Source organism: Solanum dulcamara, chromosome 5 (assembly GCF_947179165.1).
Source record: "Solanum dulcamara chromosome 5, daSolDulc1.2, whole genome shotgun sequence".
NCBI classification, from domain to species: Eukaryota; Viridiplantae; Streptophyta; class Magnoliopsida; order Solanales; family Solanaceae; genus Solanum; species Solanum dulcamara.
This window is the reverse complement of record NC_077241.1, coordinates 10,101,667-10,116,050: the sequence shown is the minus strand read 5'-3', so window position 1 is coordinate 10,116,050 and position 14,384 is coordinate 10,101,667. Positions and strand designations below refer to the sequence as shown.

At 30.8% G+C, this 14,384-nt stretch overlaps 1 protein-coding gene across 1 annotated transcript; it reads left to right on the top strand.

Moving 5' to 3' along the window:
• Positions 1-6,528: 6,528 nt before the first annotated feature.
• Positions 6,529-10,558, top strand: LOC129890454 (cation/H(+) antiporter 15-like). Its single transcript, XM_055966007.1, has 3 exons — positions 6,529-6,753; positions 7,937-8,902; positions 8,990-10,558. The coding sequence occupies exons 1-3, from the start codon at positions 6,529-6,531 to the stop codon at positions 10,292-10,294; spliced, it is 2,496 nt and encodes an 831-aa protein (XP_055821982.1). The 3' UTR covers positions 10,295-10,558.
• The last annotated feature ends 3,826 nt before the right edge of the window (positions 10,559-14,384 follow it).

The window sequence follows — 14,384 nt, the reverse complement described above, 5'->3', positions numbered from 1 at the left end:
TCCGGGCTTTCTAACAGTCAAGTAAGTACCCAAAGTACAGGACTTTTAGAATTATTCATGAAAGATCTAAAGAACTATAAAACAACGAATGGAGGTGTGGATACTAGAACGGAGTTAGATAAATATTTTGGTGAAGAAATTAAGGATGATAGTAAAGAATTTAACATCCTAAACTGTTGGAAAATGAACTCAGTTAGATTTTCTATTCTTGCTGAGATGGCTCGTGATGCATTAGCTGTACCAATTTCAAGTGTAGCATCTGAATCTGCATTTAGTACGGGAGGACGTCTTCTTGATTCATTTAGGAGTTCATTGACTCCTAATTTAGTGCAAGCTCTAGTGTGTCTTCAAGATTGGCTTCAAAGTGAAAAATTACAACAATCTATTAGCATTGAGGAAGATCTTGATAATCTCGAACAGCTTGAACAAGGTAATGATACTTTTTATTATATTTGTTGTATATTATTGTTGTACATGGTTTATACTTATGACATGACTCATTATGATAATTTTCTCTTCAGATTTAGCCAGCGTTGGAAAATACCCTACGCCTACTGTAGTTGACATATAAATATATATTTTCTCGTCGTTCTACTCGAGTTCAGGTTCGCTGCCTAGAACCAGGTAATTTTCTCTTTATTTCAGCATTTTTGTTTGCTTTTAGTTATTGTTTTGTTCATTTGAGAAGTATTTGGCATTATCTGTTTTAGTATAAATAATTAAACAGAACCTTTCGTGAAGTTTTCTTCTTATTTTTAGAGTTCTTTTATTTGCAGTTTTATACGTTGTTCTTTCTAGGAAATTTTTTAGCTCTAGTTGAATGGTATTTAATAGATGATAGATTATGGTGGGACTTTCAGATACTGCTAATCTGCTATGTTTGGGATCCTGATATTTCTGGATTTACTGCTATTTCTGGGACTTTCTAGATTTACTGTATTTCCGGTCAATGCCTCGTTGAAGAACCAGAGGTTTTGCTTGATCCAAACACATTTTTCACCTGGATTATTTTTTATTTTCACTAGAACATAATTTTGCATGTCGTGTATTAAAGCATGTTCTTTTACTGGTTGGAACTTGGAAGGGGATGTCCCTTGGGGTTGCTGTTGGATTATGGAGATCCAGAAATTGATATTTTGATTACAACAAGATCCACTGAAAGAACATTAAAGCTTTAAATTTTCTAAGTCAAAATCTAACCGGCAGAAATCCTTTAGAATTATGAAAAACTACTGGTTTGAAGATGAGTTCACTGTAGTGTCTGAATGGTTAAACCGTCAACTTTCTGTATTTATATTCTTTTCAGAAGTTTTAATCTATGATACTGATGTTGTTAATTTTATTTATTTTTTACTTATGTATTCCCTTTTGACCTCAGAATTTTATGTCTTTGCAGTTTCATCACAGAGCCAGCTTCAGTTAACTTGAATGCTAGTCTTGGCATTACTGGGAAATATTCTGATTCTGAAGTTTCAGCAACTGAAGCCTTGGACAACGGTAGCCTTTGTTTTGGTATCCCAAATACCAAATGTTGTTCCCAGATAAATTCTGGTTTCTTAAAGGGTTTGAAGTACAATGGTGGTTCTTACACTGCTTTTCTTTCACCTGTTTGACATTCTGTGTACAACATATTCTGGGTAAATTATAAACTGGCATCTGTTTTTGCTGCAATACATCTTTACCATTGTAAAATTGTTCAGTAATTGAATATGTCTATCTCATCCTGCATATCAAATGAGCCCTTAGGGTCTATGAAGTAAGTGGCAGAAATTTTAAATGTTATCATACCACCGATACATCGCCCGATAACCGTCCGATAATTATTAATTCGATACCAATCCAACTAATATCTTATAGGTTGGCTATCGGATTAGTACTTTTAAAAGCCGATAACCGTTAAGTCAAATCGTTAAGCATAATAATCCGTCCAATCCACCTGATAAGCACCCCTAGAGACAGTAGTAACCAATAAAAATTGGCCACGTGTAATAAAAATATTTAAAAAGGTGAGCCATCTCCATTTTCTTCTTTCTTTTTACATCTCCATTAATTCCTTCATTAATTCTCTTTCTTCCCATCTCCATTTCTTCTTTTTTTTACATCTCCATTAATACTCCTTTTGTCTTTCCATTTCCAGTTTTTTCTTCTTTTTACATCTCTATTAGTACTCCAATTTCACAATTGCGATTGAATCGGATGAATCCTTAACACCATTAGATTTAGAATTATTGTTAGTGTTATCAGTGTTTGGTGATAAAGACTGAATAGCAGGAGCTTCAACCACTACTATCTCACCATACACTTCTTTTGCACCAACAACCATTGATGAAATACTCAAAATCAAGAAGAATAAAAACACCTCCAAAACAGAAATATTTTTAAAAATATCAAGAAAACACTAAAATTCTGCAATTCACATAAATTAAAGCAATCCCTTTTATAATTTGACGATTCTCTGTAAAACTAATCATAGAAAAATTCATGGAGTATAATGAGTTTATTGATAAAGACCCATTTGAGGAATGAAATGGAACTAAAAAGAAGAAGATGAGAGACAAAGGAAGACAAGAGAGAGAAAGGAAAAGGCAATAGAATTTTTATTATATATATAATATAATAACAAAATTCAATAACAGAAGGGCGGAGGAATTTGATGGTATTCTGAGTTTTGTTTGTAAAGAGAGAAGTGAGTAGTTTATGTACAGAGAAGGAGAAAGAAGGAAATATGAGTATGGAGAGAGAAAATTGAGATTAAGTAGAAAATATAAGGTTTTTATTTAAAGTAAAAAAGTGGGGTGGCGCATGTCTTACACTTTCTCTAAGTAAGTTGGTTGAGTGTGTCACGTAAGCAAATAAGATGCACAAAAATATGAAAAGAATGAGTTCAAGGGGGTATAGAATCTTAGTTAAGTTTAGGTGTGTCTTTTGATTATAATGGGGGGGGGGGGGGAGTTACTAGTGCATTATCCCTAGAATTTATGTACAAATTCTATAATATATTGTTTCAATATTCGACAATAACTTCTAAATATATATATATATATATATATATATATATATATATATATATATATATATATATATATATGCATATGTAAAAAAATGGAGGCTATATTTTTATTAAAGATAATGAACAAACTTTAAGACGTGAATATTGTAATATTTTTTATTTTTATTAAGTTCAACTAATTTTCTTTCTTCATTTCTACAGAATAACCGATTATAAAATTATGTAGACATACAGGGAGAGTGGTGGGCAGGAATTCTCTACAATGACACTGTTGTAGACCAATGGAAAGGGATATAGCGCAGTTTGGTAGAAAATTACAAAAATAAAACGATTTAGTTTGAACAGCAAATGACGATTAATCAAGTTCGACAACGGGTTTTCCAATAAGCCTTACGAGGACATACCAACGTTTTGATACCACCAGGAACAGGAAAAAAAAGTTACAAGGAATACAAAAAAGTTAAAAATTGGATCTATGTCCAACGAGTTACACCTATCCTAAATAATATCGGTCATTTTTCACATTGAAAATATATCGTTGAAATATTGGAATTTGGAAGAATTACACAAGGTTATACAATTTTTGACTATATATGTATAATTACAAACTATAATAATGATCAAAATAATAAAAAATATAATATGGGTGATAAACGTTTCTCTCGCTCTTGAAAATCAAAAATATACTTTCAACTTTATCCTATAGCAATTTTCAGTAAAAATTTGCGCTTTGTAAGAATAATAAATAGTGCTATATAAGCTAAGCATGCATTCTTCCCTTTCAAATTTTATACAACTCATCATACACTTGTTCCAATATTATTTTTAATATTTTAAGAAATTTATATTAATTAGCTTAAAAAACACACACACACACACATATATATATAAACAAAGATGAGGGGCTAACATCATGTAAGCTATGCTGCTATACTTTGATCTCCATAGTCTTAAGTTTAAACTAGGGTTGTTTAAAATCGAACCGAAATCGATAAATCGAATCCAAAAAAAGTTATTGATTTATTGGTAATGGGTTATTGGTTTAGCGATTTCAGTAATGATTTGCTTTTTTTATTATCAGGTTATCAGTTCTTAATGGTTTAAGATTTTTTCTTACGAGTTAACTAATAACCCGATAGTAACTTGATAATTTTTATTTATTACTATTCGATATATAAAGTTCTTCACTTAGGGTTTAGTTTTCATACTTTTATTTTTTGCTGTCTCAAATTTTTGGTTATTATACAATGTTTTACATTTGCTTTTGAGCAAGACGCAATTTATCAACTCATATGCATGGTTCATTTGGTTTGTCACGTTGTTTCTAAGTGATTTTCAATGAGTTTTTTTTTTTATCAAATCATAACGGTTAAATCGATAATGATCAATAATCGATAAGCCAATATCTTAATAGTTCTATAACGGTTTGACATATCTATAAACCAATAACCGATAAGTCAAACCGATAAACTTTAAAACAAAATCGAACCGACCGATACACGATCCTAGTTTAAACGCCTTTAATCTCTGTCCTCTTAAATTTAGTAAAAAATATAAAAGAAAAAAATCATTATAAGTTGCTAAATAAATAATGGCGAATTCAAAATTTTCATCATAGGGGTTCGAAAAATAAAACTATAGTCCATAGAATTTGAATATGGAATTTCAAAGTGAATTTTAAACCCTTTAAAAAAGTGAACTAACCTCTAATCTTGTGTTTAAGGGATTCAAAATTAATAGGAATTTTTACATAAATGAACTCTTTTAGATTAATAATTACCTTTTTAGGGTACTTTTTTAATTACGATCTATAATATATTTATCTTAATTAATAACTAAAATCACTCCATAACCCCCCCCCTCTCCCCCCCTTTTTGCGTGCTTCTTCTTCTTTTTTTTCCTATGTATTTTTTTCTCTTTCTTTTTCTTTTTCTTTTTTCTAAAAAAATTATAATTAATTATCCTAATTTAAAACTAATTTTAAATAGTACCAAAATATTTGAAATTCACATATAATACTTATAATATATTTGTATTAAGAATAATTATATATTCACCATATATATTGAAAGATGCATATAATATGTATCATAAATTGATTTCAAAATGTATTATAATTATTATTTATTTTTTCTCTTATTAATGGTGCTAAAATATATTATTGTATTATGAATATTTTAGTTATATTTTCACCACGTGTATTGAAACATGCCTATAATATGTTGAATTCAAAATCTATTATAATTATTTTTTATTTTTTCTCTTATTAACGGAATATATTATTGTATTAAAAATATTTTAGTTATATATTCACCACGTGCATTGAAACATGCCTATAATATATTGAATTTAAAATCTATTATAATTAGTTTTTATTTTTTTCTCTTATTTACGGAATATATTATTGTATTAAAAATATTTTAGTTATATTTTCACCACGTGCATTGAAATATGTCCATAATATGTATAATGCATTGAATTTAAAATGTATTACAATTCGAATTCAATATTATACATTGTTATGAATTCGATTGTTGTTATTTCAACAAATATAATTCATTTCTAACAATGTAAATTAATTTAAATAGTATTGGATTGTTTGAAATTCACACATAATGCTTATAATACATTTGTATTAAAAACATTTTAGTTATATACTCACAATGCATTGAAACATGCCTATAATATGCATAATATATTGAATTAAAAAATATTATAATTATTTTTATTTTTTTCTCTTATTAACAGTGCTAATAAAAAGGGAAAACGGACAAAAAGAAAAAAAAAAGAGAAAGAGAAGGAAGAAAGAGAAAAAATGTTTTTATTTATTTTTACTATTTCGGGTAAAAAAAGTACTACCATTTTTGGTAAAATTAAAATATATACTAAAATTCATAATTAATGTTATATACTATATTATTTAAGTAAATGAGACAAATTAATATATATACACTAAATAAAAAAATATATTTTATATATATCATATAATATTTTATTAGAAGGTTCGGGTGAACACCTATGCCCCACCTAGATCGTCGTATCAATTCATCTTTATTCTTCTGTTGGGCCGCTCCTAGATCGTCGTTATCAAATCATTTTTTTTTTATATACAACAATTCATCTTTATTCATTTGCCTATCAAATAACAACCTCAATTTTTTTTTTAATTTTTTTTTTAATTAAGCTTCCAAATTGAGCGGAAAACCATTCACTTTGATCAAATTTTTGTTGGTAAAAAAATAAGTTTTTACTATTTTTTCACATGGTGATAACGATATCTTTGTTCTTCTTTTTAGTTTTACTCATGTTCCATTTTATACATACCTCCATTGATTGTGGTGGCTAAATATTAAAATAGGGTTGTAGCCAGGGTTGTTCCCTGCCCTGGCACAAGACTAGACAAAATTTATAAAGGGTGTTCAAGAAAAATAATGTACAAATTTTCATTGCACAATTTTTGTGACTAAGAGGGATAATCATTTTTTATTTTTGTTGAACATTAATCTTTAGAAGGCAAAATGGCAGATCCAGACCCATTGATTGATGTTGGAAAATTAAATGAAAAAATTCTATGTTATGCACAAACAATTTATAGGTTTAATGGAGTTTGGGAAGGACCAGATCCTTTGACACCAATTATCCCTCTTTTCTTTGTTCAAATTTCTTTAGCTATCTTGATCACCCGTTTTGTCACCTTTGCCCTAAAACCCACCAAGCAACCTCCTTTTGTTGCTGAGATTATTGTAAGTGCATTCTTTTTCCTTTGAATTTTTCTCATTCCTTGCCCATGCATGATACTTTTCGCCTCGATTCATTTGATCGTTGTAGGTATTAATAATGCAATGACTAGTTTTGTAGGTTTAGTTATATATATGTAGTATTAGTTATTTTATCTTCTACCCCGCATAATATTATATATACATTGACCATATACTCCCTCGCTTTCAATTTGTTTGTTTTATTTTTCTTTTTAGCCCATTTACAAAAAAAATGTGTTTTTTCCTTTTTTGACAACTCCTTAATTCTAACTTTCCATATGATACGTTTAAGGCCATAAGAATAAAGGGTACATTCAACGTATATTTGATTTAGGACTATAAGATTCAAGTCTTTTTTACGTTTTAAAACTTTGTGTCAAGTCAAAATAAGACAAATAAATTGAAACAGACGAATTACATGTTTTATTTGTGTTAGTTATTTCATCTTGATGTGCTAGAATTTTATACAAAACCAATAAAAAGCTACCAAACATGATATTAGCTATAAATGCTAGTTTTAATACATGAATATCTTCCTTTCTAACTCTCCACCAAATGACATATGGTGTGTTTTATGTAGTAAGGGAGTCCTTTTCTTCTACATTTGGGTGTGTTCAATACGAAAATCATTATTCCAGAAAATGTTTTTCACGAGAAAGTCATTCTTTGATGTTTGGTTATATGGAAAACATTTTCATCGATGGGGAAAATGATTGCCGTAAGGATTGCAGTAATTTTATTTATGAATATCGGAATTTTTCGTCGTACCAAACACACTCTTAAGATGTGGAATTTGAGATATATTTGAACTGTGGAGTTTTCAGCGATATTGTAGCCTTTTAAAGGAAACTTTAGCCTAAGCATTGCATTACGCTTTACGAACAATGTTGTTTAGAACCAGAGATGCAGTGTTGTTTAATCCTAATGTTCTTGTTTTGTGCACTTAGCAATAAAATTTTGACATAATACATTAACGGACACTCAAACTTGACCTTAGCTGGTAAGTAAGCGCTCTAACTTTGAGAGTGTACGTCGAGATACCTCAACTTATACATAATGAGTTGAGGCTAAGTTTGAGGGTCTGTTTAGGTATTATGGCGAAAGTAAGTTTGATTTGGACATTTATAGAAGAAAAGGTTTAAGGAAGAAACATGATTTTGTTTTGTAGAGTGGCATACTTTTGGGTCCTACAGCACTTGGAAGGATCATAAAGTTCAGGAGGCTGCTTTTCCCAAACTACAACTTCTATGTGATTGAGACAATGGCTCATGTAGCTCTTGTGTTCTATGGGTTTCTGGTGGGATTGCAGATGGATATAAAATCCATTCTTCGAATTGGAATAAAGGCTAGAAATGTTGCTGTTATCGGTATCATCATCCCTTTTGTCATGGGAACAATAATATATTTCTCAGTTACTCGCGATGAAGACGTTAGAGGTTTCATTTTCTATGGTGGTGCTCTCACTATTACAGGGTTCTCTGTCCTGTCTAAGATACTTGACAAACAAAAGATCCTCCAAACTGACGTAGGGAAAATGGCGATGTCTTCAGCTGTAATCAATGATATTGGTGCATGGTTTATTCTTACACTAGGATATGTAGTTACAGGAAGTACAGCTAATATCCATTGGGCTCTAATTTGCACGATTGCTTACGCCTTGTTCTGTGTCTTTTATCTCCGTCGTGCTATTGGCTGGATCATTCGAAAAAAGCCAGAAGGACAAGGGTATAGTGAGTTCTTTATATGTTCAATCCTTTCTGGGATGGCTATTTCCGGAGTTATAACCGATGCTTTAGGGACACACCCTATAATTGGAGCTTTTCTCTTTGGACTTAGTATACCTAACCAAGTGCTTCAAGCAGAAATTATCGATAAGCTTGATGACTTTGTGATGGGCATTATTATGCCAACTTTCTTTGTTGTTTGTGGACTCAGAACCAATTTCGGAGAAATGGGTAGCATTTACGAAATTGTTGGCTACATACTTCTGTTTGTTTCAGCCAAAATCTTGAGCTCAATAGCTGCCACTTTCTTCTCTGAAATGTCTTTTAAGGAAGCCCTGGCTGTTGGAGTACTTAGCAACACCAAGAGCCTCATGGCCTTGATCATTCTTGAAGCTGGTCAGGCACAACAGGTTGATTTTCTTACCAATCCGTATTTGCTTTTACTGGAAATGGATTTTCGACTAACCATTTCGTATTTTGTGAAAAAATCTTGTCAGGTTTTGAGCACTCAATTATACTCTCTTATGGTGAGTGGCATTTTGGTGATGACGATGATAGTCACACCTATGACTATGCTCTACCGTCCCTCGCAGGAAATTGCGCCCCATAAACGAAGGACTATACAAAAGGCAAGAATGGAGGAGGAGCTTCGGGTCCTTGCTTGCATCCATGGCACACACGACATCCCTTCAGTCATCAATCTGCTTGGCTCGTCGCATTCTACACAAGCATCCCCAATAACTGTATTTGCTCTCCAAGTAGTTGAACTAGTCGGGCGTGCGTCATCTATGCTAGAGGTTCATAGCACAGGGAAACGAGGCTCGAGAAGTCTTGGCCACGAGGAGACACAAACAAGACAGATCATCACTGCTTTCGACAACTATGAGCTACGATCAGATGGAGTGATGGTACAAGTACTTACAGCGAGGTCTGCTTTGTCCACCATGGATGAAGATATGTGCAACATTGCCAAAGATAAGCGTGTAGCTTTCATCATTCTCCCTTTCCACAAACAACGAGGTCTCGAGGGTGAAATGGAGGATGTCAACCCTGAAATTCGAGCTGTCAACGAAGGTGTGCTAGCTAATGCCCCTTGTTCAGTAGGAATCCTCATAAATCGTGGCCTCTCTGAGACCAGTGACCATGCAAAAAATATCGTTGTCCTCTTTTTCGGAGGTGCTGATGACAGGGAAGCTCTGGCTTACGCTTTGAGAATGGTTGATCGTCCAGATACACGCTTAACTGTTGTAAAGTTCATTCCAGATGAAGGTACTTCTGATATGGAGCAAACAGAATTTGCTGATGAAAGTCATGTGAATGTCCAGATTGACAAAGAGAGTGAGAAGTTGATGGACGACGAGTTCTTAAACAGGTTCAAGATCAGCACAGCCAATGACAAATCAGTAACATACATAGAACTGTTGCTGAATGATGTGGAAGAAGCTGTCAAGGCCATAAAACTAATGGATCAGCATAACTATGATCTCTACATCGTAGGAAAAGGCCGAGGCATGGTATCACCGCTAACGGCTGGCCTAGTCGATTGGTGTGACTGTCCTGAACTCGGGGCTATTGGTGATCTTTTAGTGACATCAGAATTCGACTCCACATTCTCCGTGCTGGTGATGCAACAGTATGTTAAGCCAATTGGAGATGGTTCAGTAAATTCTTATGGATCAATGAGTGAGAGAATAGCAGGAATTGGGATGGACATGGACTTGGACATGCAACGCGCGGATAGTGAATCAGGGGACGTGTTTTCCAGTTTTAGAAGGCGACCGGAACATATGCCACGAGTCTAAACAAATCAAGTCTTAGCTTAGGCTGATGAAAAACACTTAGAAATGTTGAAACTTCACATTCAAAAGTTCCCAAATGATGTATTGGTTTTCACCTGGAAAAGATTAATTCAGTGGAGTTGAATGATGATTGTTTGCTTTATTTTCAAGTAATTGTAATAACAATGTGGCCTAAATATCCTTTCCCCATTGCACATACACTTTCCCTGTTTCATAACATTGCAACAATAAGATCTACAAGGAAGCAGTACACCGAATATCTTCATTTTTAATCTTATGTCTTATAGTATATCCATACATTCATCTCATTATATAGTTATTTAATATTAATGATAACGGTAATATCGGAAGAAAATAATATTGATAAAGAAAAATAAAATAAATCAACTGAACCTTACAAGTTACACCCCATTAGATATCAACTTTTATCCAATATTTATAAACCCTTGATTTACAAAGAAGAATATATATATATGGAAATTCTAAAGAATCAAATATGAAAACCATAACAGAATAAGAAGAAAGTTAAGGTGGAAATCAAAGCAATTGCTTCAAAAAGAGAGGCAATCTTGAATAAAAATGAGTCAACGAACCAATTGCGCAATTTGTATAATCTCTTCTTCTTCCGCAAACACGAATTCTTGAATCTTCCCCTCAATGATGATGCCTTATAATTGCTAGAGTTATTATTATCATCACTATTTTCATCATTGTTCTTGTTTATCCTCTTGAGTGAGAACAAATAATCGCCCGCTTTCATGTCAAAATAACTTGAATGCAACAAGAATTCAGACTATAACGATTATTTTAAATATTTGATCGGCCTTTGAGATTGAGTATATATGAATACTCAAATCAATAGGATTCTTGACTTTGTTTTATTTTGGGATAGAATAATAGATGATGAGTTTGATGAGCCAATGAGGGGTTATTGGTTATATCTATATATAGTGGAGTAATAAGGTGGTAAAATATAGGTATTTATGAAAAAGTCAAAAGTGGGGGGCTTGAGTTTAAAATAAGTCCACTTAGAAAGAGGTAGTGGAATCAAAAGAAAATGGGAAATTACGTAGAAGATATGTATGTACTTGTCAATACAATTATTTTAGACTGTTGAATTGAAAGGACTATTCCTCCTCCTTTCATGTTTCACACTCTCTTCGAGGTCTGTATAAACTAAAAACATCATTTAATATGAATCAAAGAGGATTATATTTTAAATATAATAGATTTAAAATTAATAAATGCATCTTTTAAAATAAAAATTGAGTCTAAACTAAAATTATTACAAAATCTATACTGTCAACTCTATATTTGCTTTCGCATCAAAATTTTGAGCTTATGTAAATTAATATATTATTATTATTCTATTTGTTGCTCAAATGTAAAAGATATATATTTACTTGCTATATGCTATAATAGAGTGTAACTTATATCTATAATGATAGTATAGTTTTTTTTACACTATCAAGTTACCCAAAATATATTTTTGTAATTAACTTTTCATACAAAGGTGAGATTTGTGTAATATTGAATACATTAAAGGGCATTCCAATACATTACATATATTTTTAGTTTAAGACCGCAAAATTTAATTTTTTTTTCTTTTCCTAAATTTATTGTCATGTCAAAATAAGACAAACGAATTAATACAAAGGAAGTACTATTTAAAAAGGAATCTTAACGGACAATATTTTCTTGAGTCAAAGATCTTTCGAAAGCGTCTTTTATCCCATAATAAAAGAGATAAGGTATACGTATGCACCCCACCTTCTCCAGATCCTACTTGAGACTATACTGAATATGTTAGTATTGTTGTTGTAATATATTTACCTTTAAATTTTATCTTATTATCGAACAATTTGAACTCACCGATTAAATACAAAAATGTTAAATTGATCGTAAAGTATAATAAAATAAAATCAAAGCAGTTTATGCATGCACGTTTATTCCCATGAGCAATGGAACAGCACTATCACTCCCAATATTCAAGCTGTACCATAAAAGCAGCATGTAAATTAAAGTTTGGAAAAAGAGAAAAAAGAAAAGTTTGAGAATAATTCTTTGTGCCATGCATGATGCTTTGCCAGATACATGCTATAGTCGATAGTATTCTTGTTAAAGAAGTGCATCATTTACACGATTATGGTTGCTCTCAAAATTAGTCAAAATGCGCAGATAAATTAAACACGATCGACAAGCACATAATAATCTGTATGATCAAGTATCGTTCTCACAAAAAAATAATTATTTCAGGGTTATGAAAAATCTATCAATTATGTTGAATTTTTTAACCTCACGTACTAATCAACAAAGTTAAGTTTACTCATAGGAGCCTTCTATTTTTTTCAAAGATGTATATTTTTTTCTCTATCTATCTATCTAATTGCCTCATATATATCATGACCACGATTTACATGAACATACATGATTATTCCTTTATTTACCTTTTTTCATTTCCCTTTCACTATTTTCATTTTCTTGTTATTGAATATTCTGAAGTCTTGGAAGGGTCAAAACTTTTACATTATGTAAAATCTATTGTTTTCTGGTTACCAAAAGATCAAATTTGCATTTTGGTATCTTCTTCAAATTTCAAGCATTACAATAAATTAATACTATTATTTCAATATCATTATATCACCTCATCAAATTCAGCGCAACACTATTTGGGTATCATTATATCAACTAATTTTCAAATTTTTGAGCCAAGTTTTTATTATTCTAACTTTAATATTATATTTTTCATTGAAAATATGCACACGTTCTTTCTTTTTTTTGTAAAGAAAAATATGCATACGTTCTTACTTCATAAGATCTGCATACTACTTATCCTCTCCAAACCTCACTTATAGGATTACACCGAGTTTAATATTGTTATTCAATTTATATATGTCAATTAGAAAAAAGAAAGTAAAACCTCTTTATAAAATTCGACTTTAGGCCCCAAATCTTGTTCAAACCATCTTGTGCCTATTCAAATTAATCTCATGCTTATATATCTATGGAATGAGGATTAATATAAGAATGCATTCACTGTTTCTGTATGATGATATATTAAACAAAACAAATAGGTATATATCTATACTGATTGCTAATTTGTACTTCCCCAATACTCAAGTTCACAAACTTGTCAACTATGTATTTGAATGCAACAAGTTTTTTTGTGTTGTTGATGGAGACTAAGAAATTAATAGTTTTAGTAAGTTAATTGTTATTATTTATTTATTCAACTATTAACAATTTCATCTTAGTTGTTGTTGTCTCAATTCTCAGGTACTAATCTCTGGATGCAAAGGGTTGTAAACAATTGCAAATTAATACATTACATTAATTTTCACAACATTGAGAATATCGATAAAGAAAAATAAATAAATATAATAAATCTTACATCCCCATTAGATTTCAACTTTGTCCAATATTAATGAATCCTTAATTTACAAAGAAAAAATATATATATATATATATATATATATATATATATATGGAAATTAGAGAGATGCAAATATGAAAACCATAAAGAAGAAAGCTAACGTGGAAACCAAAGCAATTGCTTCAAAAATAAAGACAATCTTGAATAAAAATGAGTCAACGAACCAATGGCCCAATTTGTATGGTCTGAATTCAATTCGTGTTGCTTTCGAGTTATTTAGACATGAAAGTGACCGGTTATATGTTCACACTCAAGAGGCTAAATAGGAATAATGATGAAAATAATAATAATAATAATAATAATAATAATAATAATAATAATAATAATAATAGAAAAAAGTTTAAAATGCTTTTAAACTATTTGAAATGAATAAAAATATTTTTCGTTTATAGTTTGGTTCAAAAATGCCTTTGTTATTATTTAATGGGTTAAAAATGTCCCTATTATTATAAAATGGGTCAAGAATATCCTTTTTCGAATAAAAAAACAAATCTTGTTTCTTATAAAAGTATTACTTTTAAGGAACTCTATTCTTGTTTTCTTTCTTTTTAAACCACTTTAAGTAATAAAAAGGTAGAAAATTATTTTATTCTCCGTAATCTCATTTTATCAATTAAAATTGAATAATTTCATGTACTCTAAATTTTAACAAATAATATA